At 34.8% G+C, this 27849-nt stretch overlaps 4 protein-coding genes across 6 annotated transcripts; all 4 read left to right on the forward strand.

Annotated features, from left to right (window-relative positions):
- Positions 1 to 998: 998 nt before the first annotated feature.
- Positions 999 to 15171, forward strand: LOC129891666 (molybdenum cofactor sulfurase). 3 transcript variants are annotated; one of them, XM_055967105.1, is made up of 22 exons: positions 1003 to 1213; positions 1321 to 1419; positions 1616 to 1674; positions 2032 to 2192; positions 3245 to 3399; positions 3727 to 3853; positions 4448 to 4550; positions 4643 to 4688; positions 4970 to 5008; positions 5086 to 5242; positions 5960 to 6047; positions 6401 to 6517; positions 7546 to 7623; positions 7726 to 7827; positions 9772 to 9862; positions 10033 to 10137; positions 10338 to 10402; positions 11405 to 11556; positions 13402 to 13634; positions 14159 to 14295; positions 14451 to 14561; positions 14659 to 15171. In XM_055967105.1, exons 1-22 carry the CDS (start codon positions 1096 to 1098, stop codon positions 14767 to 14769), a joined length of 2454 nt encoding a protein of 817 aa, XP_055823080.1. In that variant the 5' UTR covers positions 1003 to 1095; the 3' UTR covers positions 14770 to 15171. The 3 variants fall into 3 exon arrangements, 2 of the variants coding, with proteins under 2 accessions (XP_055823080.1, XP_055823081.1); XR_008767220.1 differs by lacking the exon at positions 14659 to 15171 and having other exon boundaries at positions 999 to 1213; positions 13402 to 13597; XM_055967106.1 differs by lacking the exons at positions 1003 to 1213; positions 1321 to 1419; positions 1616 to 1674; positions 2032 to 2192 and adding an exon at positions 2235 to 2501 and having other exon boundaries at positions 3280 to 3399.
- A 2602-nt stretch (positions 15172 to 17773) lies between these two features.
- LOC129893020 (transcription factor JUNGBRUNNEN 1) lies at positions 17774 to 19089 on the forward strand. The gene is made up of 3 exons (XM_055968510.1): positions 17774 to 18069; positions 18310 to 18614; positions 18697 to 19089. The coding sequence occupies exons 1-3, from the start codon at positions 17847 to 17849 to the stop codon at positions 19087 to 19089; spliced, it is 921 nt and encodes a 306-aa protein (XP_055824485.1). The 5' UTR covers positions 17774 to 17846.
- Positions 19090 to 19861: 772 nt separating this feature from the next.
- Positions 19862 to 22549, forward strand: LOC129891668 (porphobilinogen deaminase, chloroplastic). Its single transcript, XM_055967107.1, has 5 exons — positions 19862 to 20118; positions 20584 to 20989; positions 21560 to 21766; positions 21877 to 22054; positions 22155 to 22549. The coding sequence occupies exons 1-5, from the start codon at positions 19925 to 19927 to the stop codon at positions 22265 to 22267; spliced, it is 1098 nt and encodes a 365-aa protein (XP_055823082.1). The 5' UTR covers positions 19862 to 19924; the 3' UTR covers positions 22268 to 22549.
- An 89-nt stretch (positions 22550 to 22638) lies between these two features.
- On the forward strand, positions 22639 to 27428 carry LOC129891669 (cleavage and polyadenylation specificity factor subunit 3-I-like). The gene is made up of 4 exons (XM_055967108.1): positions 22639 to 22998; positions 23253 to 23414; positions 23507 to 23604; positions 26989 to 27428. Exons 2-4 carry the CDS (start codon positions 23262 to 23264, stop codon positions 27056 to 27058), a joined length of 321 nt encoding a protein of 106 aa, XP_055823083.1. The 5' UTR covers positions 22639 to 22998; positions 23253 to 23261; the 3' UTR covers positions 27059 to 27428.
- The last annotated feature ends 421 nt before the right edge of the window (positions 27429 to 27849 follow it).

A 27849-nucleotide genomic window follows, 5' to 3' on the forward strand; every position in this document is an offset into this window, starting at 1 on the left:
CATACATAACATAGAAATCACACTTGGAAAGGGTGGACAATTAGCTAGAGCAGCGGATGCTGTAGCGAAACTGATTGCAAAAGAGGGGAAATCGGCCATATTAAAATTACCTTCTGGGGAGGTCCGTTTGATATCCAAAAACTGCTCAGCAACAGTCGGACAAGTGGGAAATGTTGGGGTGAACCAGAAATGGCTATATTTCTGGGAGCGAACTCCGGGAGGACGTATGTGATTTATCCAGCTTCCACCAAAAAGAAGAGACTTCGGATAATGTTTAAAAGAGTAGGAATATATTATAATTGAAAAGAATCACTATGAGATTTAGGTAAAATTTACTATTATATTTTAGTTTGATCATTATTTTGTGCTGCGTGCATTAATATATAATTTCAAGCTATATCCCACAAATTTTATTTTCTAAAACTATTTGTGTTCCACTAAATATAATGTATATAGTAAACTTTCAAAAATAGCAAAGATTTGAAATATAATTATGCTTTTTAGTTATAATTTATTTAATTATGTTTCATAGCTATAGTTTTAGTTGTTATGTCAATTTCCGTTTGTATATCTCATGTATTATACAAATTAGGTTTTCTCGTTTGTATATCTTTCTGCATTATACAAATTGGACTTTCAAAGAGATTATATATATTCGCTTCTAAATTTGCTTTAGAGATTTTTATATTTGCTTTCAGATTTACATATGAGCTCCCAATTTGTATAATAGCAAAGTCATTGCTAGTACGTTTAATACAGTTACTGCTTTACCTTAGGCCTCAATTAGCCATCGTAATTTCATTAAACTCTAGCCAATTCACATAATTAATTAAAACTATATCCTTATCACAAAATATAATAATAATGTTTGTCAATCCGCATAATTTTTGGTATTTTTAATCGGTTAATAAGAGGATATAGAGAAGGCGTGCTAAAAGATTTTTTCCCTACCAATGTGCTTAACGTGTAAAACAACATATAAAAAAGAAATAGGTTTATTTTAAGTTCATCTTCTTTAAGTGTTGTTTTTTTTTCATCTTAATTAATGTTCCGTGCTTGAGTAAGAAATTCCAAGTCTCTAATTGAATCTGCAAAATGAACATCAAATCGGAGAAAGAACAATTTTTGAAGGAATTTGGAAGCGATTATGGTTATCCAAATGCCCCCAAAAACATTGATGAAATTAGAGTTACCGAATTTAAGCGCTTAAACGGTAAGATGTTTCATTTGCAGAATTACAAGCGGAAGAAAGGAAGATGATATCATAATTTTTGATGAAATTTTTTCAGCATATTGACGTTGACTATAATTCACTTGTAGATACGGTATACTTGGATCATGCTGGGGCGACTCTCTATTCGGAGTCTCAAATGGAAGCTGTTTTTAAGGACCTCAATACTACTCTTTATGGAAATCCTCGTATCCTTCCTATCACATTTGAGTAGACTTTCTCTTGCTGTGTTTGGATTAAAATTGTGGACTTTCTTCAAGTATAGCTAAGTAGTTTTAAAGTTCGTTTGTTCACTATTATTGAGAGTTTGATTCCGCATTTATTCACTCTACATTACCTTTTTTAGCTGCCCCTTCCATTCCTTAATTCTATGAAAAATAATAGATAGCCAGAGTAGTTGTAGTTTGGCTAGCGAGGACATTGTTGGGAAAGCACGCCAACAGGTGAACATCTTTATATTTGTTGTGTTGTTATTATTGTTTTTGTAAAAGCACACTTCATCTGCCTCTAAAAGTAGTCCACAATACTCTGCACATATATCTTTATGTATGCATAGTCCACAATACTCTGCACATATATCTTTATGTATGCTAATTAAGTGTTTGATATGATCTAAATGCCAAACAATCAAGTCATAAACACCACAATGTTGTGGGGAGGTGATAATTTTAAATAAATGAACATGTTTGTCAATGTCAATTTAATAAGAGCCACTAAATTTCCTTTTCCATATGTTCTCTCATATTCCGTGTGCCGCATGTGATTTATTCCTATGGTTTCACTTTCACCAAAATATTCAGGTCCTTAATTTCTTCAATGCATCACCAAGAGAATATAGCTGTATATTCACTTCTGGGGCAACGGCTGCACTAAAGCTTGTTGGGGAGACCTTCCCATGGAGCAGTAACAGCAGTTTTATGTACTCAATGGAGAATCATAACAGCGTCCTTGGGATTAGGGAGTATCCTGAATGGATTAAACCTTTTCCTCAAATTTTGTTAGTTCTGCTGCCGATTAATTTATGAAAGCTTTCCTCTTCGGTTGTATGTTTAGTTTCTTAATCTACGGTACTACTTCCTGCTTCAAGTGCTGCTCTTTTCCACTGAACTACCGGTCCACCTAATCAAAGGCTCCCGAAGATTCTATAAATAAGAAACATTTCTTCATGAGAAAGGTGCCAGCTTTATATTTCAGCACATGATCGCATCTCTACATGTCACTGCATCTGGACCATGCTATCTTTGGACATTTGAAAGAATTACCATGACTTGTACGTGTTATCAATGATGTTTCATATTTGCGGACCTGATTTGTGGATATGTTCAACAATGTCATTGTTGCTCTTATCGACTGATGTTCTGATGCATTTCATCATTGTGGTTCTTTTTTAAGTTCTAAAATCGCTTGTCCCACGCTGCTGATGTGAGGTGTAGAACTCTACTGTTTATCTCATGGATATGGTTATACATGTTTATGGTAGAATTCACTGTATCTCCAAGCAGGGGCAGAGCCACCTAATAGTCGGGGGTTCATCCAAACCCCCTTCGACGGAAAATTATAACTATTTATACATGTTTAAAATAAATTTTTATATGTATATAGTAGGTGTCGAACCCCCTTCGGCAAGTTCATGTGTCTACTTCTTCAAATTTTGAACTCCCTTAGTCAAAATCCCGGCTCCGCCACTGCCTCCAAAGGGAACTTTTATACTTGACAGATCATAGTTCTATCTAACCAGCCACAAGAATTCTATTCTTGTTATTGAAGTGAGACAAAAAATGAGGGACTCAATTCATCTCTAATTTTGTGCACTATTATCTATGTGTTAATACTTGCTCCATACAGATAACCTATTAAGTCAGAAAATTGAAAGAGAAAAAAGAAAAAGGTTTTACACAGTATGAAGAGTTTGCAGAAACAGTTGAGTAGATGGAAGATTTTGCATGATTTTCGATCTGGTTCATTTTAACATTTGTGTGTTTCTCAAGTATTCTTTTCCTTAAGAGTTACTAGATATGCTCTCAGTAAAGGAGCTGCTGCTTTTGCAGTTGACATTGAAGAGGGCACACATCTTGGTGAATCAGAAAGCCCCAAGTCTAACTTAAAACTAACACAGCACCACATTCAGAGAAGAAGTGAAGGTGGAGTTCCTAAAGAAGGGATGACAGGTAGCTTTTTATTACAAAATTCAGCCAATTTCCCTTAGAAACTAGGCTCTACAATAGTTTCATCAACTTCTACCTTCCAACCCCCTCCACCCACCAAGTCTATAAAGGTACAACTCAAATTAAATGTAGTCTGAGTTCATGAAATCCCATCAATCAAGAGCGCATGTATGGCCTTATACCTATTAGGTGGATTATCTATTTCTTTTGTTTGTTTTTATCAAATGCCCTGGAAGTGAAGTAGAAGCTGCTTCACTAATGAGGCACATATTCCAATGTCTTTATGAACTCCGACTTGTTGTATCTGAAATTGTCTTCTTCTTGTTACAGGTAATGCGTACAACTTGTTTGCATTCCCATCAGAATGCAATTTTTCAGGTCGAAAATTCGACCCTAACCTGGTTAAGATTATCAAGGAAGGGTCTGAAAGAATCTTAGAAAGTTCCCAGTATTGCAGGTAAAAGAATAAAAAAACTAGACTCTTGTGATTGAGAATACCCGAGGTACTAAAGTTCTGACATTTATCTGAATAGTATAAGGTATTCTTTTCCCCTGTACTTGTAAGATTTTTACTCCCAATAAAGTCTATAAGAAAATAGACCTTCTCTCTTAAGCTTGGTTGAGAATAGATTTTTAGTGCCTCACATTCACCAAAATGATATTTATTTTTATGCTGGCTCAAAACACTCTTCAGTTCTTTTTGGTCTAAATTATGGGTGTTTCTAATGATTTTGATATGTTTGACTACCAAAAAGTAAAAACATGGCATATAGTAACCAGTCTATCATTCTTAAGTATAGCCGTGCCAAAGAAGATTGTCTGTTTGTCAATAGCTACAAGAGGACATGCTACATTTTGAACAATGTATGCTGATTCAGTCAGGGATTTGACTTAAAATATTGAATGATCGACTTCTTGTCCTCTATGTGTGCTATTCTTATCTCATTAGCTGACACGTTTGTTCTTATGCCTTCAATGTTTTTTTTATATCTCCATCATTGAGTTGGTCTTGTGCAGATGGGCAAACATAAATTCTCTTTTCTGAATGCAGAGGTTGCTGGTTGGTTCTGATAGATGCTGCTAAAGGATGTGCTACTGATCCACTAGATTTATCAAAGTCTAAAGCAGACTTTGTTGTTTTCTCGTTCTACAAGGTACTTATATTTGATACCTGCTGTTTTAAGATTACACAAACATACGAATCACATCACGGAGCTTGAAAAGAGTTTATTTATTTCTTGTTTAGTTATTCGGCTACCCAACTGGCCTTGGAGCACTCATTGTTCGAAATGGTAAGCAGCTAAATAAGAAAGCAGATTTTTGTTGTGTGTTTCCTCACTTATTCTTGTTTAATTTTCTTCTTCGTGTAGTTTATTTCTCTCTTGTTTCTCTCTCTGCCTCTATCCCTCTGCTTCTTTGTTTATGGAGAAAATCTTGGGTGGAAAGGGTGAAAAGATGCCTAGGTTTCATGTTTTTTTAGTTGTGAAACAAGATACACCTATATTTCTCCCCTTTTTTCCTTTTCTTCACTGTGAACATTAACAAAATTTCCTGATCTCTTTCTATTGATCAGATGCTGCTAAGCTGATGAAGAAGACCTACTTTAGTGGAGGTTTTTCTTAGTGCCTTCCCCGTGTTATGATTATATAATTGAACTCTAGCAATTTAAGTTAACCTGGATTCTTGTAGGCACGGTGGCTGCAGCTATTGCTGATGTTGACTTTTTCAAAAGAAGAGAAGCTGTAGAGGAATTTTTTGAGGATGGAACCATTTCATTCTTGAGCATAGCATCAATTCAACATGGGTTCAAAATAATTAATATGCTAACAACATCTTCGATTTCCCGGTAAGTGAGAGCTTACTCTTTTCTTTTGTTTCCAGATAAGGTGAGAGTTTACTTCTTTTGTGGGTGAATAGATTCTGAAATTGAATAATGATCAGAATTATATTGAGATTGGACATATTTTGCTGTCATTACACATGAACAGAGACATTATATTGTTTACACTAGTGACTAGATCTATTGCACACTTTCCCTCTTATAGTTTAATCTTTCTATGACTTATCTTGGTGAGTGAGTCCTGCTAATGTTATTTGATTAATCCTGCTCATCACTACTTGGTAGGTATTGTTGAACTTTTAATTTTTTACTACATAGGTACTGCCAACCTTTTTATAACTAGATGTTTCCAGAAAAACTGAAATAAGTCAATTTTGGTTTAGCTGTTAGGCTAATTATCTTTTGAGTGAATAAGAAAACTTTGTTTTAATGGTTTAAAATTTTGGGACTTCAAATTTTCCTGTGTTTTTTTGTCTCTATTTGACTTGGCTGATAAATTCCTCTTTGTTTAGAGGATATATGGGTATAGTTCACGGTATCTTTTTTGTGGGTAGAGAAACTAGTTATTCCTTTTTGAATCATCTAATTCAGTGCCAACATAAACATTCTAAGAATTTTACGGAAGCTGTTGCCCCATTTCTCTCTCTCTCTCTCCACTTAATTGAAGTTGGAGCCTAATGCAAAAAATAAAACGTTCTGAAATGTGCTATTCTTTTCTGCCAGGCATACAACATCAATTGCAGCATATGTGAGGAATAAGCTTTTGGCAATGAAGCATGAAAATGGAGAATTTGTTTGCATGTTGTATGGGGTAAATATATCGAACATAGCATTCTCGTGACTAGGTGCATATGTTTTTGGAATTTGATTGGAATTTAGATCTTATTCTTATCAATTGCAATTATATGATATGAGAAAGTCCTCCTGAGTTCATGTGAAGAAATTCCTTTATGTCCTAGGCAAAGGCAAGTTTATAACTGTTGCTCATTCGTGCAGTGATGATGCAATGATTTTCTTTATGGGTGGCTTTTGTTTTGTTGATTTTCATTGTACTTGACTTTTTCTTTGGTATTCTGTCACAGTCTATAAATTGTCTCTGATGGTTTGTTATGAAATTGTCATATGGTTCCGAAGGTGACTAAGTTAATATGACTTTTACCTCAGTTATTATCGAGTGAAATGGGTCCCACAGTTTCATTCAACATGAAAAGACCAGATGGAACATGGTATGGATATCGTGAGGTGGAAAAATTGGCAACCTTGGCAGGAATTCAACTGCGGGTAAGAGTTCAAAGGCCATATTGTCTATGAAGTATGGATTTTGTTCTGTTTCCCTTGGGGGATGAGATGCTTGCTACTTTATGCTCTTGAAACATATCCCCAGAGCAGCTTGATACTGCTGTTTCTGGTATAATGTGCTACTTTCATATGTTATTTATTTTCAATGTCAAGAAGGATGATATGACTTATAAGAGGTGTCTTTTTATGATTTATCATTCGTCTTCACTTATATCTGAATGCCTTGATATGCTTATCTCGCTTTATGAAGTTCTCTAGTTAAACTTCTGTTAGTTTGTCTTTGATTTGTGAGTTTTGGTCCTTCACATGTATGGGTCACTTACTCTTTTAACCGCCTTCACCACTGTTAGATGTGTGAACTGCCACATTTAGAGGAGTTGCTCAGTCCTCAGTTATTGCCCTTCACAATACCTGCAACCTTTTTACTTTTTGGAATGAACAGATATCTCATCATGTTGTAGTAACAACTATGGGAGATCAAATAAGGGATGACTTGCATCCGTACTAACATGACGAGGTTACTGTCTCCTTGTTATGTTTAAGCTTTTGTCCACAAATACTGAGGTTTGTTTTATACATTTGGTTATCAATAAGACTTACTGATATTACTCCTCATTCCAAGTAAGATTACCCTGTTTGGCTGGAGAAAAGTCAAGAGTAAAGTATTTGAATACGTGACATAATATTGGTCGAGAAGTGTCTAAAACAAGAGTTTGAATGTGAAACAACGTAGTAGTTCGGTAAAAGATGTAACATGTTTGAAATAATAGAAAGTAATAACAAATTATCTTAGCTGGAATTGTCAGAGAAAGAGGAGTTTGCAATACAAGGAAATGGTAAATATTTTATGAGAAAGCCCCTAAAGAATGGTCCATCTTAATTCTTAAAAGGAATGGGAGGAGGATTAGTCATCACTACTTGTGAAACTGGTAATTGAAGACCTCAGATATATAATGCTGTTATATGCTATGACTAAACTATTGCTTCTTTTTCCATATATTTTTGTATAGACAGGATGTTTTTGCAATCCTGGTGCTTGTGCTAAATATCTTGGTCTGTCACACTTGGATCTTCTTTCAAACATTGAGGTACGTGTTTCCTTTCCCCCCATTTTAATTGTTCTATGTCTTCTGTTGCATGGGAAAAAGGGACCACCAATGGTAACAAATTCAAATTATCATTTCATTTAGGCTGGGCATGTGTGCTGGGATGATCGTGACATTTTACATGGAAAACCAACTGGATCAGTCAGAGTATCTTTTGGTTACATGTCAACATTTGAAGATGCCATGGTAAGGGAACCCACGATTCCCAACCTAATTCCCTTAAATGAAGAGTAGTTCTATATTTTTTTTTACAGTAGGACATGCTTCTTTCTTCAAGATTTTGATGTGCCAAATATTGAACAATTGGAGTTAACAATTTACAGTTCAACTCAAATAGTTTATGATTTGAATGGACTAATTTTAGACTACATTTCTCTTGCTAATTAGCTTTATATGATTTTAATCCCCCAACAAAAGGGTGATAGAAAGTCTTAGAATGTCTCGCATTGGTGGAGGGAATAGGTGGTTGATGTGTTTTGGGTATTACTCACTTCATGAGCTAGATTTTAGGGTTAAGTTTGGCCTAAGGTCTATTTTCTTAACATGGTATCTGAACCTCTAGAATCTTGGTAGAGACTCAAATAGGTTCCCCTCTACCGGAGGTGCCGACTTCTTTTCGTCGTCCTTTTGGTGTGTGGTTTCAGTACTCTCGTTTTCTGTCCCGGTGCCACCATCTATCTTGCAAGTTGCAACTAGGGCTGCTATTTTCTACACCGACTGGAGCCCTCTTCTATGAATTTATTGTTATTGTTCTACCAATTCAAGTTATGCTATGGCATGTCCTAGGGATTTGCAATATCATAGCTCTTTTTGGTGATAGAGAATTGATCTTTATCCGCGTGTAGCGCAAGAGACACTTCCTTTCTCTGTGCAGTTATTCAAGACTTTCTACAAGGAAGAATTCCAATAGCGCTTTTTCTTGGTGATTGTGCATTATTCCAGCTGAAATTTAGCGTCAACTTTGTATGTTTCAATATGAGTAAACTCAAGTTGGTTTCATTACTTAAAGTTTAAGGTGTTCCCTTAGAATATCAAGAAAATATGTTTCTAGATTCATACACTGGTTTAAAATGATATGTCTAGATTCATATATGATACGTGTCTAGAGACTCATTATATACTTGAAGATTTGAATAAGTAAATATTTTTAAAACATTGTTATAGGATACTTTAGAATACTTTTGATATAGTTATAGAACATTTTCTTACTTTATTAGCATAAAAATTGATTACCTATCTAATCGTACGTAATTTAAGACTTTCTATATAAGGAACACCTCTTGTATATTGTTGCTTAGTCACGTCAATGAGAAGTTTTTCCTAATTTAACATGGCCTCAGAGCCATACATGGGAGTGGGAGGGAGGAGGGGTTAGAATGCCTATTCTTGGTTTGCCCATTCTTGCGCACCACATGCTCCAGATGTCTGGTCCTGGGCATGCATGGGAGGGGGCGGGGGGACGGGAGGGTGTTAGAGTGTTTGACATTAGTTACTTATCAATAAAAAAGAGATTGCCCTACATTAGTTAATGAAATGTGTTGTTGTCTTTTTATATGGTCTTGGTAAATCTTCACTTCATAAGCTAATTTATAGGTTGAGTTAAGCCTAACATGTATTTTCATAATAGAGAGAGAAAGGGAAATATGTAGCTTAATGGTTACATAGAACAACAATTGCCAACTTCCGGTTTTTTACTTTCACTTGGCCATTAGACGGGCAAGCTGAAAAAGGAAAGGAATAAAGAACTAAAACAAGATGATCTTTCTAGTTCTTCAAGTTTCTGTCTGAAGAAAGAGCAACTTCTAGTTATTTGGATAAAAAAAGGCTACTTTTTTTTTTTTTGAAATGGTAAAGAATATATCTAATACAGCAATAAGAGTGTGCTGAAAAAGCTAAATTGTTGAAAAAGGGAAAATGGCTTGCTAGTCCTAATTCTTTTTTGTTCTTTTCTATTTCTATAATTCCCTTTTCTGTTGTTTGTTTCGGATATTGCTGGGCAGAAGTTTCAATTTCTATGAAGTTATCTTATAATTGCCTGAATGATTGATTAGCAAACTAATATTTGCTTTGGATGTTCCTTTGAAAGCTAGTCTTAGTCGCTACTTCATTTCGTTCTACTTGTCTATGCAGAAATTCGTCAACTTTGTGGAAAATAATTTTGTAATATTATCGTCTAATCGGTGTGCATTGCAGCCAAGCTCCATCTCTCTGCCAATTGAAGGTTAACTTTTTTACCTTTCTACTATTCGGCATGCATTAAATATATATGTTGATTTGGCTTCTTAGAGACCAGAAGTTGATTGTAAGTGTGAAAGTTTGTCATTTTAATACCACAAAAGATAGTGTGCGCACTTGTTTAGTCAACTTATGCATTTCATTGACCAATTGCAGGGATTGCAAAAGCTGCTGCACGGCATTTCCTCACATCTATTACTGTCTATCCAATAAAGTCTTGTGCAGGATTTAGTGTGGATCAGTGGCCTCTAACATCTACTGGTAGCTATTCTGCTATATCTCATCGGAAAATTCAGTTGTTCAAATTTTATGGCACATATGATTTTGTCAAAATTAAGAGATATTGTTCATTTTAATTTCATATAAGAAATTGGTCCACGTTTTCTTTGGAATATCAAAGTATTTTGAATTTCAATGTATCATTCTTACATAGTTGTCCATTCCTTTCGCTATGAATTTAGGGTTATTGCATGATCGTGAATGGATTCTCAAGAGCACAACCGGTGAAATTCTTACCCAAAAGAAGGTAGAATACTTTATAATTCACATCATGTGTGTTGATGCCTGTTATCCATGTGCAAAGCTATGGTAAAACTACCTTCATTCACCTATTATAATTGAATTCAGGGAAGTGGAAAACATAGCATTGTAGCTTATCATTTGATATACCCATCCTTCAATGTGTTTTGGTTTTAACCTTGTAAATCCCCAATACGAGCCTTACTAATAATGGCTATTTTCTCAAAGTAGCATGTAACTTCTTAACTTGGGTTGTGTGCATTAGAATAGTCAGGCTGCATGAGGTCTATTTTTCAACCTTCCCAATGAATTTATTTATTTTCTCTTTTCTTCTAATTTGTTTTTCTATGTTTTTTGAGACCAAGGGGTAGTTGGTGTTTTCTAACTTGATTTTCTCACAGTTCATAAGAAAGCTAAAACTTTTTTGGATTAAAGTTATCTAGGAATGCACTTTAATTTTGATAAATGAGTCACTAGTGGTTAGCCTATATCTTAGCTTCTTTTTTGAAGCCTTACGATGCTCATTATATAACAGAATCGATTAGATGCCTTTTTGTACTAGATATTCAACAATCTGTGGTCTTAAAAAGAAGTTGAATAACCTATAATCTGTCCTACCAATAACATTTCAACTCCCTAGAATAACTCTTCATTCTCTCTCAATATCTAAATCCTATTTTCTCCTGTGTTTCACTACGAACTTTTAAGTGTCTTAATCTCTACACTCCATGTATTTTAGCCTGTCATCTGATTTTCTTATTTTTTGTTTTTCTCGAAAATATTCTTGAAAATATGAGTATCCATTCTTTCAATTGGGCTATGATCTCTACTTTTATAGCTAGACACATAATGTTGTAAAAGTAGCAAGTAGCTGTGGGAAGCTTATATACTATAAATAGATAATTAATGATTATTCAGTATTTACTATCTATTGCATCTTAACTATTATCTCCAATGCAGTGTTGATTTCTTCTGATCAATAACTAAGTCAGGTGTATTTGCCTTCTAGGTTCCAGAAATGTGTTATATTTCCACACTGATTGATCTCAATTTGGGGAAACTGTTTGTAGAGTCACCTCGTTGCAAGGAGAAATTGCAGATTGAACTCAAATCCAGCTCACTTGTCACTGGAAGAGATGAAATGGACATCCAAAATCATAGGTTTGAGCTTCATCTTCACTTTTTGCCTTTTTTTATTAAATACTTGATAAAAAGCATGCTACCTCTTGATAATATTTAAGTCAACGAAGAGATACATAGCAGTCACAAAAAAATAATAATTCAAACAGCTCTATGTACATAGGTATACAATGACCATCTTATAGTATCTAAATCTTGTTAACATGTATGAGCATCTATGTTTTTTCAGACTATTTTACTTGGCCATATTTGTGAGATGCCAACTTTTCTTCTATTCTTGAGTTCTACAGTTTTCCCCGTAGCACTAAAATTTGTATTTTGAAACTTAAGTTGTGGATCTTCTGTATGTTAAACTTTGTGATTGTGTATCCTAACTGACTTAAACAATGTTGTGTTGCAGTTTCATTTTGGGCGTCCGTTAAGTGAATGGTTCTTTCTTCACTTTTACAGTTGTAATCTTTTAATCAGAAAGGTGAAGTTTCATTAAGATAGCACGGTTCCTGTACAGTAGAAAAAGTAAAAAAGGAAAAATAGAACTCCTTAAGTTTGCTCTAATATTTGTGAAGAACTTTGGTGAAGAACTTTGTTTGGGGGCTTGCATGCAAGCTTCTAACCACTTAGATGTTGTGGTTGAAAAGATGATTATGGTATATGCGTCATACTTATGTAAGTTCTTTTGTTGACATATTAGTATGGTTGCCTTTAGTGAAGCATGTGAAGATTATAAATCTTAACTATGTTTGACTTCTAATATTTTTAAACGGTGGTGTCGGGGCCAGTTTGCGCGACCTCGACTGTTCAACCAGGTACCAACTGCCTTCCACCCAGCAACACAAGTACCGGGTAACTTTGTCCACCAAGGGTTAGGCAGATAGGAAGAAATCACCTAGTGTTTTGTCTCTACTATTGTTTGAACCTTATCTCCAAGGTTTACACACCAGCTTCATTGACCAGTAGGCCACACCCTTTGGCCTTTGCTGTGTTTGCTTTTCAAAGATTATACTCATTGTTTTCCTTGTACATTGGAGACTATAATTATGTTCTTTGGCATGCAATAGAGCATCTAATTAAGATAAAGTTGGTATATTTCTTATCTGAACAAAGATATAGTTTATGGGAACTAACTGTTTTTAAAGCTTTGGCTGATTGTCGAGCTTCATACTTCAATTTATTTGATCCAAAGCAGATTTTATCTGAAGAGTCCCACGTCTGTGCTTTAAGGGATGGGTGGTCTCTTTGATATTGGTTTGCCATTCCTCCCTCTTGAGCTAGTTTTTGTGTTGAGTTAGGCCCAAGATCCATTGTACATGCTATTCTCTTTTACTGATATTGGGTCCCCATATTAACCCACGCTCCTAATGTCCATCCCTGGGTGTTGGTGTGAAGAGTCCCACATCGATGTTTTAAGGGATATGTGGACTCTTTAATATGGCTTGGGCTATCCTCACCTCTTGAGCTAGCTTTTGGGATTGAGTTAGACCCAAGATCCGCCTTTACCATATCCATTATGCTTGTCACTTAAAATTGTGATTTAATCAGTTGCTTTATTATACTTGCCAAAAGACAAAAGAAAGACAAAAAGAAACTAAAAAAAAGGAGTGAACAGTCTTTTGAGAAGGATGTCATTATTTTAGTCTGCATGTTCTTAAGAAAGCTACCATTATTTGTGACTGCTGTTGTTGTTCACGTGGAAATGAATTAGCAGTATTATATTTATGTAAGCACTGCTCTCTTTTAGTGTTCACCACATAAAAATCTAAAAAGAAGATTGTAGTTCATGAATATAGTTTATGTAAGTGGTGCTTTTTGAATTAGCAGTATTATAGTAATGCTCAATTATCTTTCATGTCTTTTTGATTTGGGTAGATATGAAGTTGGAAGTTACAACAATGAGGTTGATATCTGGTTCAGCAGGGCAATTGATCGACCTTGCACTCTATTAAGGAATTCCGGTTCCCAGAGTCACTCCTGCATAAACAAGAATGGGAGTCCTGGCATGTGCAGGGATGTTGGTGCTAGATTGAATTTTGTCAATGAAGCCCAGTTTCTGCTGGTATCTGAAGTAAGCATAGCTGACCTCAACTCTAGGCTGAAATCAAGTATGTTTTCTTATCTTCTCCCTCTTTCTTTGTAGTGTGCAAACTCTCTTTCTGGTATTAAACTCTTCTGGAATAGGGATATAAGGTAATTAGAGATTGCACCCAATACAATTGGTCAATTTGAGGATGTTCCTCTAAGCTGAATGCGTAATAACTTTTAAACCATGTCTATACAATAATAAGTGGATTAACTTCAGTTCAGTGGATACTGATGCTTTGCATTACTTGAATTTAAGTTAGACAAGGTGGTATTTCTCTCTTTATAGGAGACTAGAGTTCGAAACTCTTACCTCTAGTAGCATGACTGTTGTGTAGGATTGAAAAGGAATTAAAAAACAACCGGATTTGCTGTCTGTTCGGTATCTTGTATAGTCCACTATACATGAATTTTTTTCTGCTTAAGTCACTTGTATCACTTAATGTGCTTCCTCTGATGGTGGTTAGTGATTTTTACAGAAAGTTGAATCTATAAAGCAAATAGGTTTATCAAAAATTCATACAAACTTTTTTTTTCTTAAATCTAGATGGACGAAAGAGCAATGGTGGACAAGCAGTTCAAGTTGGTGCAATGAGATTTCGACCCAATCTTGTAGCATCTGGTGGTGAACCATATGCAGAAGATGGATGGAGCAATCTAAATATTGGAGGCAAATATTTTATGGTGAGTTCTAGCTCCCTATAAAATCAAGTTTTGGAAACATGAAGTGACTATACATTCTGTCATAAAAGTGTATATGAGTATTCCTGTATCTAGCAAGTCAGCAGAGATGCTAAAAGTTCCTCATGTTGTGTTCACACTGATGTTGTTAAGTGCAGTCATTGGGTGGTTGCAATCGTTGCCAGATGATAAATATAAATCCAGAGGCTGGGGAGGTGCAGAGGTTTAGTGAACCTTTGGCAACTTTAGCAGGTTACAGGAGAGCAAAGGTTAGAACCCACCTAAAAATGAAGAAAACCCAAAATAAATGCAGTTTGTTTACTTAACTGAGTTAATTGCTTCTTACCATATTGCCCTTGCAAACAGGGGAAAATAATGTTTGGCATACTGCTAAGATATGAGAATAACACGAAGACCGAGTCAGACACATGGATTCGTGTAGGAGAAGAAATAATTCCAAATGGAGAGCGGCATTGATTGTTTTTCATGGAAGTCCCTATTTGAGACTTGTAAGTAGTCACAGCAGAGGCGATACAAGTGTTCATTGTTGTGAACAGCGGCAGAAATACTTGCTCTCGCCGGGTCAATACATCAAACTGTACTTTGTTGTTGTTCTCTGTATGCACATGAGTATGTACTTCTAAAAGAACTCGCTGATATCTTAATTCTTTGTAACCAGTGCAATTATAAGCTAATAAATAATTGAAATGTTTATGTTCTTTGGGGCTGCGTACAGTTTTATGTGCGGGATATGTAAGTTTATAGTTTGTATAGTAACTTGGTGTGCAAGTGCAACCCATGGATGTTGTAAGTTGCCAGTATTGGCTTATGTATCAATAACATTCATATCCACTATAACCCATGGCATTCCTTGATTTATGAATGATGCGAAAATCCTCAGGACTTTGCCGTGATCTTATTAACAGTGCTTTCTCGAGACATGCCTCCATTGTGTGCACCAAAACAGTTGGAAAAGATTGTGGTTTGACATGAACGTTGAAAGCTTTATTCCTCTCAACTATTAAGGTCAATTATGAATACATGTAAATACTTTGTAATTTTGTCAATGATTGCGGTTGTAATATGTTACATCATGGATTCATGATGTTCAGTTTTCAAACTTATATTATGTAGTTTTCGAAAGAAGGGAAATTATTTTTGCGTGGAAGCAGATTAACTGCATCAACTAATTGTTGAATAATATTGTCCTTCCCTCTTTTTCCTGCAAGAACAATTTTAAGTTACAAGGTTGTTATTGAAGGAGGTTGGTTCATATATCTTTGATGTATCCCTTGATAAACCAAAGTTCATACATCACTTATCACCCACTTGGGTCCTTGTCATAAAACTGAGAATCAATAACATTTATATGTATCTTAGGTATCAAATTATAAAAATATTACAAGCCTAAGTGTCAGAATGTGTTTGTCATTTTGTGTTGTGTCTTTAAGTATTTGGTTCAAATTTCAGAACTAAAAGGACAGATATATCAACTCTGTGTTGACTAAAGACTTTGACCTTTTCTTTATTCTCTCAATCCTTTAATTGTGTTTTTTTGCGTCTCTGTTTTGATTCACTTTCGTAGATGTTTGACTTTGAGGCTGCTGCTAAATTCCACAAATAGTCTTCACACGAGACTTTTGATATATTCATTTCCTTCTTTTAATATGAACTAAAAAATTACAAGTAGCTTTGATTCAAATTTTATATTTATTTTAAAATATTTATCGATTACTTATAATTTAGAATATAATAATTTAAATAGACTATAATATCAAATTCATAAGCTTCAAATTATGACACAACGTAATATCTTTTGAAATTGACAATTCCTTTGGCCCAAACGAGAACAAGCAGAGGAGATAGCAGAGAAAGCTATAGTAGCTACCACGAAAGTCAAATTGACTTGGTTGATGGGAAGTCGTCCACCTTCGAAATTTGTCCACGCAAGAACTTAAGCAAGTAGTTGATTTCTCATGAAAAGCAATATGAAATAAGGGTGTGTTTGGTATGATCTATGAAAAATATTTGTTAGAAAAATAAATTGTTTTTCTTTTATAACTGTGGTGTCCGAGGATATATGACACCTCTAACCAGCAGTATGTATCAAGTAACTTTGTCCACCAACACTCAAACAAATGGAAATAATTGTTTTCTTATTTATTTTTTGATGTTTAATAAATATACATATATATAAAATGTTAGGTTTCAACAACATTATTTGTATATAATTTAGGTATAAAAAAAATAAAGTGAAAAACATTTGGATAACAAACACACCCTAAAAGATTGAAGGTTTGTTGGTTGAAAAGGTTAAAACGGCCGGCAATTTTAGTGGTTAAAAATTACAAGCATAGTAATTCAAAATGGACTTGTTCCAGTAGTACTCAATTATAATAAATATTCCTTTCATGAACCTTAACTTTTGGCTGGTCAAAATTGTCGCACATATATATGTATCTTTGCTGGTTTGGTTCACTCTTGTCAAAATTCTCCATTCAATTTTATATGCATTCTATGACTTGGTTAAGCTCAATTATTCATGTGTTAATTGATATTTATGGATTATGATTGCTTCCAGAGTTTGATTAGAAAAAAACTAAAATGAACTTAATTATGATTTCCATATTCCAAATTCAGAATCTTTTTTTCTCTCTTTTTGTGTGGAAGCAATATGATTTTTTTTTTTTTTTTATCGTTCAACATATCCTTTATGATAAAAAACCAATTAAGTCAAAAGGAAATTGAAAATAAATTACCTACTATAATATTGATTATTAGGCATAGATTATCATAATACACAAAACATTTACATTAATTGTCATTACTCAGAATTGAAATTCAAGTAATTATGACTGCGTATAAATCTCTATATTAAGTAGCACAGTAAAATAATATGATAAGCATAAAGCTTAGTCAAATGAATTAGTTGAGGAGTGTAAACCTTTTTCTAACTAGTTGAAGAAATGGAAATGGGATATCGACGTTGTTATATGATAGCTATTTTTAGCAATTTACTAACTGTCTAAAAATTCAACGTCACCTATAGTAGCAATCAGCTGAGACTTTGTTATACGATAGACTATATATTATATATTATTATTATTACTTTTTACATATATACTATTATGTTAAATTTTCTAAATATATTTATTTTTTTATATTTTGATTCTGCCACTAAATGAGTGTTTCTACGTGGGGAAGGAATTTGGCCACCTATATTCTAAGTCGTAAAATAGTGATAAAATATAATGATGACAAGCCCAAATATAAGACTGAAGACTTGTTCCAATATAACTTGAGTGGATATATTTATATATATATCATTTGGTCCCTCAAACAAAAAAGACAATACAAATCATGACTTGACCCAAGTCGATTAGTATTCCACATCACTCTTCTTTTAATATATATATGTGATGGATATGCCCTATATATTTGTATATATATACACACTAATTATATTAATGCTTCTCTTAAAGGTGATTAAGTACTCATCAGCAAGAACAAGAACAAGAACAATTAAAGATCAATTATCTGAAGAAATAAAAATTATGGAAGTGGGAAATAAAATGAGCAGCATGGTAACAAGTAAATATTACACAGCAGAAGAAGAAGAAGAGGAGGATGACGTGGCACTTCCAGGATTTAGATTTCATCCAACAGATGAAGAGCTAGTAGGGTTTTATCTAAGGAGGAAAGTTGAGAAAAGGCCAATCAATATTGAACTCATCAAACACATTGATATATACAAATATGAACCTTGGGATCTCCCCAGTATGTATCTATCTACTTAATTAAATCTCTCTTATATATATTTACACACGATTGATTTAGAATTTTGAGTTTATGCATTCTGAATTATTAGTTAAGCATATTAGCTTTGTAGATTCTGAATAAATTATTCACAAACATAGAATTTTGACCAAAACTATTGAATTTAGCGCTCCAGCGCGCACTCTAGACGTACATATATATTGTTCTCTTTTGATGTGTGTTTTTCAATTTTGGGTGCAGAGTCGAGCAACATGGGAGAAAAGGAATGGTACTTTTTTTGCAAAAGAGGGAGAAAATACAGGAATAGTGTTAGGCCAAATAGGGTGACTGGTTGTGGATTCTGGAAGGCTACTGGTATTGATAAACCTATTTATAATTCTAGTGCTCGTCATGAATGCATTGGGTTGAAGAAATCATTGGTTTATTATCGAGGGAGTGCTGGAAAAGGCACAAAAAGTGATTGGATGATGCACGAGTTTCGACTTCCTGCTGAAAATGAAAAATCCACTAAACACATTGAAGCTAAAAGCATTGCTCAAGAAGCTGTAAGTAAATCAATCCATATATACTTTTAATTATATATATGTTATGTCTCACACTAAATTATTGATTTCATGATGTTTGCAGGAAGTTTGGACTCTCTGCAGAATCTTTAAGCGAAACGGTTCATATAAGAATAAGTGTCTATCTGCAGAATGGGGAATAGAAAAGCGAAGCCCAGTAGTTGACACAATAAGTTCACAAACATGCAGCGCCAACTCTTCTTCGGATTATATAATAAGCTTTGGTGCTCCAATTGTCGAGCACAATAATATTACAAATGAAACCAAACGCGGACATGTTCATCAAGACATGATATCAACAAATAATAATAATAATAATAACAAGCAGCTACTACGGAGCTCATCATCAATACTGTGTACTCAAGCACCTTCATCGGAAATGAACTTTGACTTTTTGTTAAAGAATGGAGATTATTGGGATGAACTTAGATCTATTTTAGACCTCGATCACTATTGATCATTCTTCCATCTCATATATGTAAACGTACATATATATTTTGATGCTGGTGTATATATGATTTTGTACACTGAAATAACATGAAGCTTAATCGAGTTATATATACTTCTACTAATTTGCCAAATATGGATATCTTTTGATTAGAATTACAAGAATTGACCTAATTAAATAGCAACTTACACTAAACATAGCTAATCGGATATTTGTGTAAAAGTTTACATTCAACTTTTACTTTATTTCGTTTAACTTATCAAACTATTTATTTGTTATCAAAAAGAATGATCAGCTAATTTGGATGGTCATCCAATTTATAGAAATGCCTCATGCATAAAATCACTTATGTGCTTTATCAATTACTATCCCACAAAGATAACTTTAAATGAAATATTTGATAATAACATGAATTTTATTCCTTAAAGACTGATGCAAATTTAAAGTTGTCTTATAAATATAAATTTATTCGTATTTTGTGCATATTATATTCTTTAAATTTATAATAGTAGTTAGCCCTAGTCCAAATAATTTTCTTGCATGAGGGAATATCAAATTTCAAAGGTAATGAGATGAGACCTCTTTTTTTTATTATTAAAATTAGTCGATGATATATTTGCATTTCTTTGTTAAAAACATTTTGATTTTCTTTTTTTTTTGGATCGTGGATTTGGTTGAGGAAATGACGTGGCAGCATCTTAGTGGTAAAACACACGGTAAGTGGGTCCAAAAGCCGCTTTTTAAGATTTTTAAACAGCTGGCATTAGGTGGATGACCTTTGAGGATAAGTAGGCAAGAACAAGAACAAATACCCCAGTTTTCTCTCAAATCTGTTCCTTCGAAAATGGAGAAATTTGTCACTCTAAATGCTTCAAATTTGGGCTCCGGTTCCCTTTTACCAATTGGGTTTTCTTCTCCATGCCGGAAATTTGCAGTTTCAGTTCAACGCCGGCGGGTCCACGTCACCAGGGCTTCCATTGCTGTAGAACAGCAAGCTCAAACTAAGGTCGCCGTCATCAGAGTTGGCACACGAGGAAGGTACTGTCAATTCTTTACCCAATCTATTTGTACAAGAATGCCTAATTGGGTTCATCTCAGATTAAAGTTACAGTCTTTCAACTGAAAATAATTGGATGTAAAAAAGATTGCGGCTTTTACCTAATTGGGTATCCCAATATGTTTCCTCATTTGTTAATGCTCATGTTTATGCTTTTATCGAGAATGTGTTGTATTTTAGTTATGATTTGTACTAGTGTTAGTCAAAATGCAAGCTTTTCAAGGGGATCTGGCATTATGGGGAAAACAAAAATTGACTACTAGAAATTGACTACTCTTAGTAGTAGATATACCCTTCTTTTCTATTTGCATTTTCCTCCTGGCATATATTTCCTCCTTTGTGTGTGGGGGGGTGGGATGATAGAAATTGACTGCTATATCTATCAAGTGCTTTCGCTAAAACTCTTTCTCTTATGGATTACATATGGAATTACTTGTGTAGGACAGCCCCCTAGCTCTTGCCCAAGCTTATGAGACTCGAGAAAAGCTAATAGCCTCATATCCTGACCTGGCTGAAGAGGGAGCCATTGAAATAGTAATAATAAAAACCACAGGTGATAAGATATTAAGTCAGCCTCTTGCAGATATTGGTGGAAAAGGGTTGTTCACAAAAGAAATAGACGAAGCCCTCATCAATGGCGATATTGATATTGCTGTCCACTCAATGAAAGATGTGCCCACATATCTGCCAGAGAAGACAATCTTACCCTGCAACCTTCCACGTGAAGATGTGAGGGATGCATTCATTTCTTTAACTGCAGGTTCCCTGGCTGATCTTCCATCAGGAAGCACAATTGGTACTGCTTCACTGAGGAGAAAGTCTCAGATTCTCCACCGCTATCCCTCACTCAATGTAAGTCTATTACATATCACATCATAGTCTCTGAAGAAGACCCACCAGTCTACGTAAAGTTTCCCATCAAGCTGCAACAATAATTTATTTGAGTCATTGCTTCATGTATTGTATTGGTACATATATGCCTTCTATGAAGGTAAAAACTAGAAAGTTAAATAGGTTACTTATGCAATTACTTGGAGATTGTTTGCAACAATTAGGAATATGTTGGAGATGAGCCAAAATAATAAAAGAAATTCCACGTGCTCAAAGAGATGGTTAGGATGCCCAACAAGTGAAGAAAGAGTAAATTGAGGATTGTGTGTTACTTGTTCTGATATGTTACATAGCTGGGTATGCTCCAGGAGGAGTAATTGTTTTCTTAATAAGCCAAATGTGAAGCTCAAGTTTTCTATATCTGAATATCTTTTAGATGAAGCAAAATTCTTGGTGAATTTTTTTATGGTGGTTACTTCTGGCCTGAATTTTCTTATTTAGCTCAGTTCTGCCAATCTAACAAGTTTTCATCTTTAGTTTTATTTAGTTTGACAAGTCATGCTAATTATCTTATGTGAATTTTGTTTATAGGTGTTGGAGAATTTCAGAGGCAATGTTCAGACAAGGTTGAAGAAACTGAATGAGGGGGTAGTTCAAGCTACATTATTGGCAATGGCAGGGCTTAAGCGTCTGAATATGACAGAAAATGTATCATCGATCCTTTCTATAGAGGATATGCTACCAGCTGTTGCTCAAGGAGCTATCGGTATTGCCTGCAGAAGTGATGACGAGACAATGGTATTTAGCAGTCATATCTGTTATTACAAAAAAAATTCCTGCTCTACCATTGTTCATTTCTCCTCTTTTGAGGGCTTTGTTTTGCTCATACTTATCGGATGCAATTATAGGCCAATTACATTGCTGCATTAAATCATGAAGAAACCAGATTAGCAATAGCTTGTGAGAGAGCATTTTTGACGACCTTGGATGGGTCTTGTCGCACCCCAATTGCTGGCTATGCCTGTCGAGGTGAAGATGGAGATTGTATTTTCAAAGGATTGGTTGCCTCTCCAGATGGAACTCGAGGTAAACGTAACTCCTTAGTGACAGAATTCTGAGGGATGTGTGAGTTACCTATTCTTTTATGTTTGTTTGTTGTATAATCTTTTGTCTCCCTCAATTTCAGTTATTGAAACCTCTAGAAAGGGACCCTATACGTCTGAAGACATGATACGGATGGGTGAAGATGCTGGCAAGGAACTACTCTCCAAAGCAGGTCCAGGATTTTTTGGCAACTGAGTAAAGCTTATGCTATTATCGTTGACCTCTGCCTATGAGTGCAGAGATGTGTCTAATAACAGGGAGAGAGATCGGAATTTGATATTTCACCCCTACGAGAGGATTATGAGTCCACTTATCCGTGTTACTGTATCGGCAATAGAATTTGAATACTTTGTATATTAGTGTAGCATTTCCACTTCAATTGGAAGTGTTCAGCTCATTGTTAGCCTTCAATGTATCCGAGGAATGTTGAATGTTTGCAGATTTGTAAGAAAAGTTGTGCTGGCGGATTCTGTTTCATATGGATTGTTAACCACTTTGAGCAATTTGTGCAACTGTTGTAAACTAACCAAAGAGTAATCTATCTTTGGCTTCATTTATCCAACGGATTTGTACAAATTGAATATTCCATTAAAATGGACTCTAGCAATCTATCATTGGCTTAATTTTATGAAACTTTTGTATCACAACTAGTAATAAGACTGCTCCCTCATATGATATCTTTGGGATAGATTATCAAGTTGATCATTGTGAACACCTTGATGCACTTATCTCCCTTGAACCCTTTGAACGAAATGCAGCAAAAGTAAAAAAAAAGTTTCATGAATTGACCCCATCATCCACCCTATAAGAAAGATGAGATCACCCCAAAGGATGCTTCAGCATTCAGGCGCCACAGACCAATCATACAATTCTTACACCTTTAAGCCAAATAGTAGTCATAATTCTTAACTATGTTCTAAATTGAGGTTTCTTTCTATTCATTCTCTTAACCATTACAACATAATTTTTTTAAAAAAATTGTTTCTTCTGATAGATTAAAAACTGATTGATACCTTTCCTTTTTTTTCTTCGGGTTGTCTTGTTTTCCTTTTGGGTCTCTTTGGAAATTTAATTTGCAATTAATACCTGACCCGGACACCACGATTATAATTTTGTCTTTTTGCAATCTGGATAGCTGTGTTGTCTTGGTATCGAGGATAATCTAATTCTTTGTTCTTAGGGTGTAAGAATGGCATCTACTGGACAACCACAGTCATCTTTGAAGAGACCTAATCCTGCAGTTAATAGAGAAGGAGATAAACTGGTTATTACTCCTTTAGGGGCTGGAAATGAAGTGGGACGGTCCTGTGTTTTCATGACTTTTAAAGGGAAAACAATCATGGTAGGCTGCACGCTTTGTCATTCTTCTTCAAAAACTTCTTTTTAGGCCACAAGTTCTGAATTTGGTCAACTACTTTTGATGTTTTTTGGCAGTTTGATTGTGGCATTCATCCAGGTTACTCAGGCATGTGTGCTTTACCCTATTTTGATGAAATTGATCCTTCATCAATTGATGTTCTTCTTGTTGTCGAGTAAGTTTTCTGTGCCAGATCTCAGTGCTATGATGCTCCTTTTATTGTTTGGAATATTGTATCTCGATTTGACACAGCAGCACAAGTTTTTTCTCTGTTCTTTTTCCAAGCAATATTTGATGGGCTACCGATTTTTTATTTATTTGTTTCGTTTTGTTTTCTCTCTCGGTGGGCGATTTTAAATGTTGATATCTTGGTGTACTGTTTTAAATGTTGAGTGTTAGATACATTTCCATATTCTTTGATCAGATTGGATTAGTTTCTTTATATTAAGATGTTATTTCTCTTATCTCTGATTCTCAACTTGGCTGTGCGAATGTCTGAGGAAGAGAAGACATGTTCAGGTAGTATCCGGCATAGGAATGTGAAACAATATGCTGATTATCCTTTTGATTATTGATCCGAGCAAACCTCTTGTAGACAACTAAGTACTGCCAATTCTGATTTGCTTTTTCTCCCAATGTTTTTTTCTCATATCCTCTCTCCTACTCGTCTTCTCCTCTCTTACTCTGCTCTCTTTGCTGTATATTGCCATTTCACTGCCAGTATCCTGTTTTTATTTTTGAAACTGGTAATGTTGTAGTCTTCAGCATTAAGGATATGCTGGCAACCTTCAAAAGATAAACAGGGAGAACGAGGAAGAAACTACTTACAATTTCCCCTAACAGATCTACTAGTTCTAATTCATCTATGTCTATCTTTTTACACCAAAAATAGAAAGATACAATACAATTCCATTTAACTGTGTAAATGGAATTGGACCTATCTTCAAAGCTTCTACTATTTATCTCTTTCCATACGGTCCACCAATGGATGATTCTCCACCATCTCTTTTGGCTCTTGCTTCCTCTTCTTCTTATCCAACAGCTTAGTAGGTCTGCAGTGTGCTCAGGCATAGTCCATTTCGTTTCCGTGAGTGTAAGAAAAAGAGCCCATAATTGTGTAGTGAATTTGCAATGTAGAAAAAGGTGATTGTTTGTTTCATTTGTTTCACCACGGAGTTGACATTTGGAATCTATAATCTTCCCCTTTTTCCTCAAAACCTCATGTGTCAGACATGCCTTTCTTGCTACCAGCCAAGTAAAACATTTAACTTTAGTTGGTGCTATGTTTTTCCAAACATTGTTCCACAAAAATTGTTGTCTTCTGTTTAGCTGTGCATTACCTGTTTCGTAGGCCCTCTTAACAGAGAAATTCCCATCCTTATTGTGTTTCCATCTCATAGAATATGGATTTGGGGTAGTGCATGTGAAATCCTCAAGTCAAGAAGCAAATTGGCCACCCTATCCACTTCCCAATCATTCAATAGTCTTCTAAAAGATAGATCCCATCCCTGATCAGTCCAACATTCTTTGACAGTTGCCTTAGGGTTGTTGCATATGCTAAACAGGTCAGGAAAATCGTTCTTCAGAGGTGTTTGGGTATTCCAAGCATCTCCCCAGAAACTTGTTTTTTCCCCATCTCCCACTTTTATAATCATGTTTTCGCTGCCAGTATCCTTTTTGCTTCTTTTTAGCTTTTCTTCATTCCCTTGTTTGACTAGCTTGGTTCCTTGGTCTTCCCTTTCTTATCTTATAATTTTTTGCTTTTGTTTTTGTTAGTATAATGTGCCTATTTAACCCCGCCTGTTCCAGCTTAAAATATTTGTGGAAGACTAGAGAAAAGAAGAGGGTAAGAAAGATGGAAATACAGGAGAAAATAACTTTGCTTAATGAGGAAATAAGAGAGAGCAAAATATAACTTTTCCTTTCTTAAAGATCCAAAGAAAAGTAAAGATAGCTGCCTAATTTGTTATTAAATTCCTCTACCCCTTATGAAGAGAGAACAAAAGATTTTGTGGCCCTCAGATGAGATTTATTTTGCTAGCTTCATTTTCATTTATACTTTCTTATAAAATAAAGAAGGGAAAGAAAGTTATATGTGTGAAATGGGTTGTGTGTTTGGGTAAGGGGTTATTAGAGTTAGGTGGGTTTTGGGTTGGGTTAAATAGGGGAACAGGTTATATTTGGTAAGTTGGGTATTTTAAGTCAAGTTGGGGGATTCCATCCACAAAGGGGTATTTTTGCATACTTTGGTTAGAGCATATTTGGCCCTAATTCCTATAGTATAACTAGGGACAAACTTAGCTAACAGTAAAGGGACATTTTTGACCCTTTTCCCTTTCCTAAAATATTTGACATATTACTTCCAATAATAGAATAATGTATTTCTTTTAAGGATTCAAATTCTTTAGACAACTCAAAATCAAACTAAATGAAATGTTTTCCTTTTCCCTTTAGCTACAAGCTGTCCGAACTAATGTTACATTGTATCTGATTAATTCAAAAAGAAAAATATTATCAAAGTTAATACTTTCATTATTCTATTCATTTGAAATGGTTCAAACATAATATGGGACAAAGGAAGTAACTTTTACAATATGCTCTCTGTGTTGCCTCTTAATATTTTCTATTTCGTGATTACATACTTTCAATTAAAACGATTCCATTTTCTGATTATACTATCTTATATGTTTGTTAGTGTTGACATTTTATTAAATATGCAACATCACTTAGAATGTGCTGATGAAGCTTTACAAAAAGTGCAAGTCACTGAGCAGAACGATGATATAATTTGTATCAACTTCTAATATATATATGTCCAACGTGTTTTTAAGTTCTAAAACTAAATCAGTGTCACATAATTTTTCACCTCATTGATCTTTTTCTGAGTCATTGTTTCAGGCAAAGGTAATTTTACCTTGATAAAACATCAAATAATTCAAATACGTTTACATATTTATCCTACTAATATTTTTATTCTGTTTAAATAAAATAACTTTATTTCCATATTAATAATTTATTATATATATATATATATATATATATGCCATAAGTTTCCTGGGCGCCATTTCTTCTTGCTTTTAAACTCTATATATAGTGCCACCAGGACGATGGTGGTTGAAGAAATATTTGCAAAGAAATCTGTGATTGAAGCTAATGGAAGAACTCTTTTCACTGGTTTTGAAGAAGTTATCATTTCCCGTCTCTTTTGGACTTCATTAAACTGCAAAGTACAGTCCTTCAGTGGCAAAATTTTCCACCAAAACTAGTCTAATAAGCAAGTAGATTCTTTTATGTTAATGCTAGAAATAGACAATTCAACCTTATATCTAATGAGTTTTCAGGCTTCTCATTATGTAAGTCGAACGTGTGATCCAAGTCTTTCAAAAGAAATAAAGGAGTTTGAGACTTTATCTGTTGGTATCTATGTTTTTACGTAGATTATTATCTATAGAGTATGTAATCTAACCAACTGATATTACATGTTCTATTTTTGAGTATTTGTCAATTAGTGGATGAACCTTGATTTTAAAACATGTTGACTATTTATACTTTTTTCCAGGGAGTTGGAGCGTATTGGAATTCATAGAGAAGGCTGCTCAGGATCTCGTTATCTTTACGATAGCAGGTAGCGCACTGGTCTACTATCAAACGAGACCAAGTTTAGATCAAGAAATGGAATAAATGCACAAGTATTATGGACAAGAGTTGGACAAGCTACTAGAAAAATTGCAACAACTAGTACGGGACCAAGAAGAGTAACAGGGAGACGCAGAAAGAGTTCAAGGATCGGGTGACGAATAGCATAATGTCACGGATTTAGATTTCAACTAAGACCTCCATGCGGCACTTGACAACTTACTCACGAATCTTTCAAGATCTTGCAAGCTCAAGTAAGCCTTTAAGACTAGATCGCTAAGGGAACGCTAGATTGTAAGAAAGACAGGAGAGCTTTTTCTGAAGAAGGTTTTATATTACTTGAAAGAATGCTTGATTTCTCGATGGATGTTACAAATGAATGCCTCCTCTATTTATACTACTCCTAAGGTGCTTAAGTGTAAATAAAAATTGTTATACAAGTCCTTCCATTTTTACAAAGAAATTCATAATCTAGAATTCTCTACACACTCTAGAGAATTCTAGAGGACTCTATGTCTTTCAAGACTTCTCTACAATATTCTACAAGAATCTAGAGTCTTCTACAAACCTCTCCAAGACTCTAGGTTCTTCCCCCATCTTCAAGATCAAGTGGCGGGTCATAACATTCTCCCCCACCTGATGTGGCGACGACGGCGGCCCACTGCTGCTGCAAGAACTCCCAGATTTTGTTTTTAAACTGCCACAGGTCTTCATATCTCTCCCAGGTGGCCTCCTCCGGAGATTGTCCCTTCCAATGGACTAGGAACATAGCGGTGGCATGTTG

The sequence above is a fragment of the Solanum dulcamara genome, chromosome 6 (genome assembly GCF_947179165.1).
Source record: "Solanum dulcamara chromosome 6, daSolDulc1.2, whole genome shotgun sequence".
Lineage (NCBI taxonomy): Eukaryota > Viridiplantae > Streptophyta > Magnoliopsida > Solanales > Solanaceae > Solanum > Solanum dulcamara.

Coding starts and splice junctions, on each gene's coding strand:
- LOC129891668 (XM_055967107.1), top strand. CDS start 19,925: ATGGAGAAATTTGTCACTCTAAATGCTTCAAATTTGGGCTCCGGTTCC. Junction 20,119..20,583: donor AGAGTTGGCACACGAGGAAG/GTACTGTCAATT, acceptor TGTGTAGGACAG/CCCCCTAGCTCTTGCCCAAG. Junction 22,055..22,154: donor CTCTCCAGATGGAACTCGAG/GTAAACGTAACT, acceptor CCTCAATTTCAG/TTATTGAAACCTCTAGAAAG.
- LOC129893020 (XM_055968510.1), top strand. CDS start 17,847: ATGGAAGTGGGAAATAAAATGAGCAGCATGGTAACAAGTAAATATTAC. Junction 18,070..18,309: donor TGAACCTTGGGATCTCCCCA/GTATGTATCTAT, acceptor TTTTGGGTGCAG/AGTCGAGCAACATGGGAGAA. Junction 18,615..18,696: donor AAAGCATTGCTCAAGAAGCT/GTAAGTAAATCA, acceptor TGATGTTTGCAG/GAAGTTTGGACTCTCTGCAG.
- LOC129891666 (XM_055967105.1), top strand. CDS start 1,096: ATGAACATCAAATCGGAGAAAGAACAATTTTTGAAGGAATTTGGAAGC. Junction 6,518..7,545: donor TGGCAGGAATTCAACTGCGG/GTAAGAGTTCAA, acceptor ATTTTTGTATAG/ACAGGATGTTTTTGCAATCC. Junction 10,138..10,337: donor GTGGCCTCTAACATCTACTG/GTAGCTATTCTG, acceptor CTATGAATTTAG/GGTTATTGCATGATCGTGAA.
- LOC129891669 (XM_055967108.1), top strand. CDS start 23,262: ATGGCATCTACTGGACAACCACAGTCATCTTTGAAGAGACCTAATCCT. Junction 23,415..23,506: donor TTAAAGGGAAAACAATCATG/GTAGGCTGCACG, acceptor GTTTTTTGGCAG/TTTGATTGTGGCATTCATCC. Junction 23,605..26,988: donor GATGTTCTTCTTGTTGTCGA/GTAAGTTTTCTG, acceptor ACTTTTTTCCAG/GGAGTTGGAGCGTATTGGAA.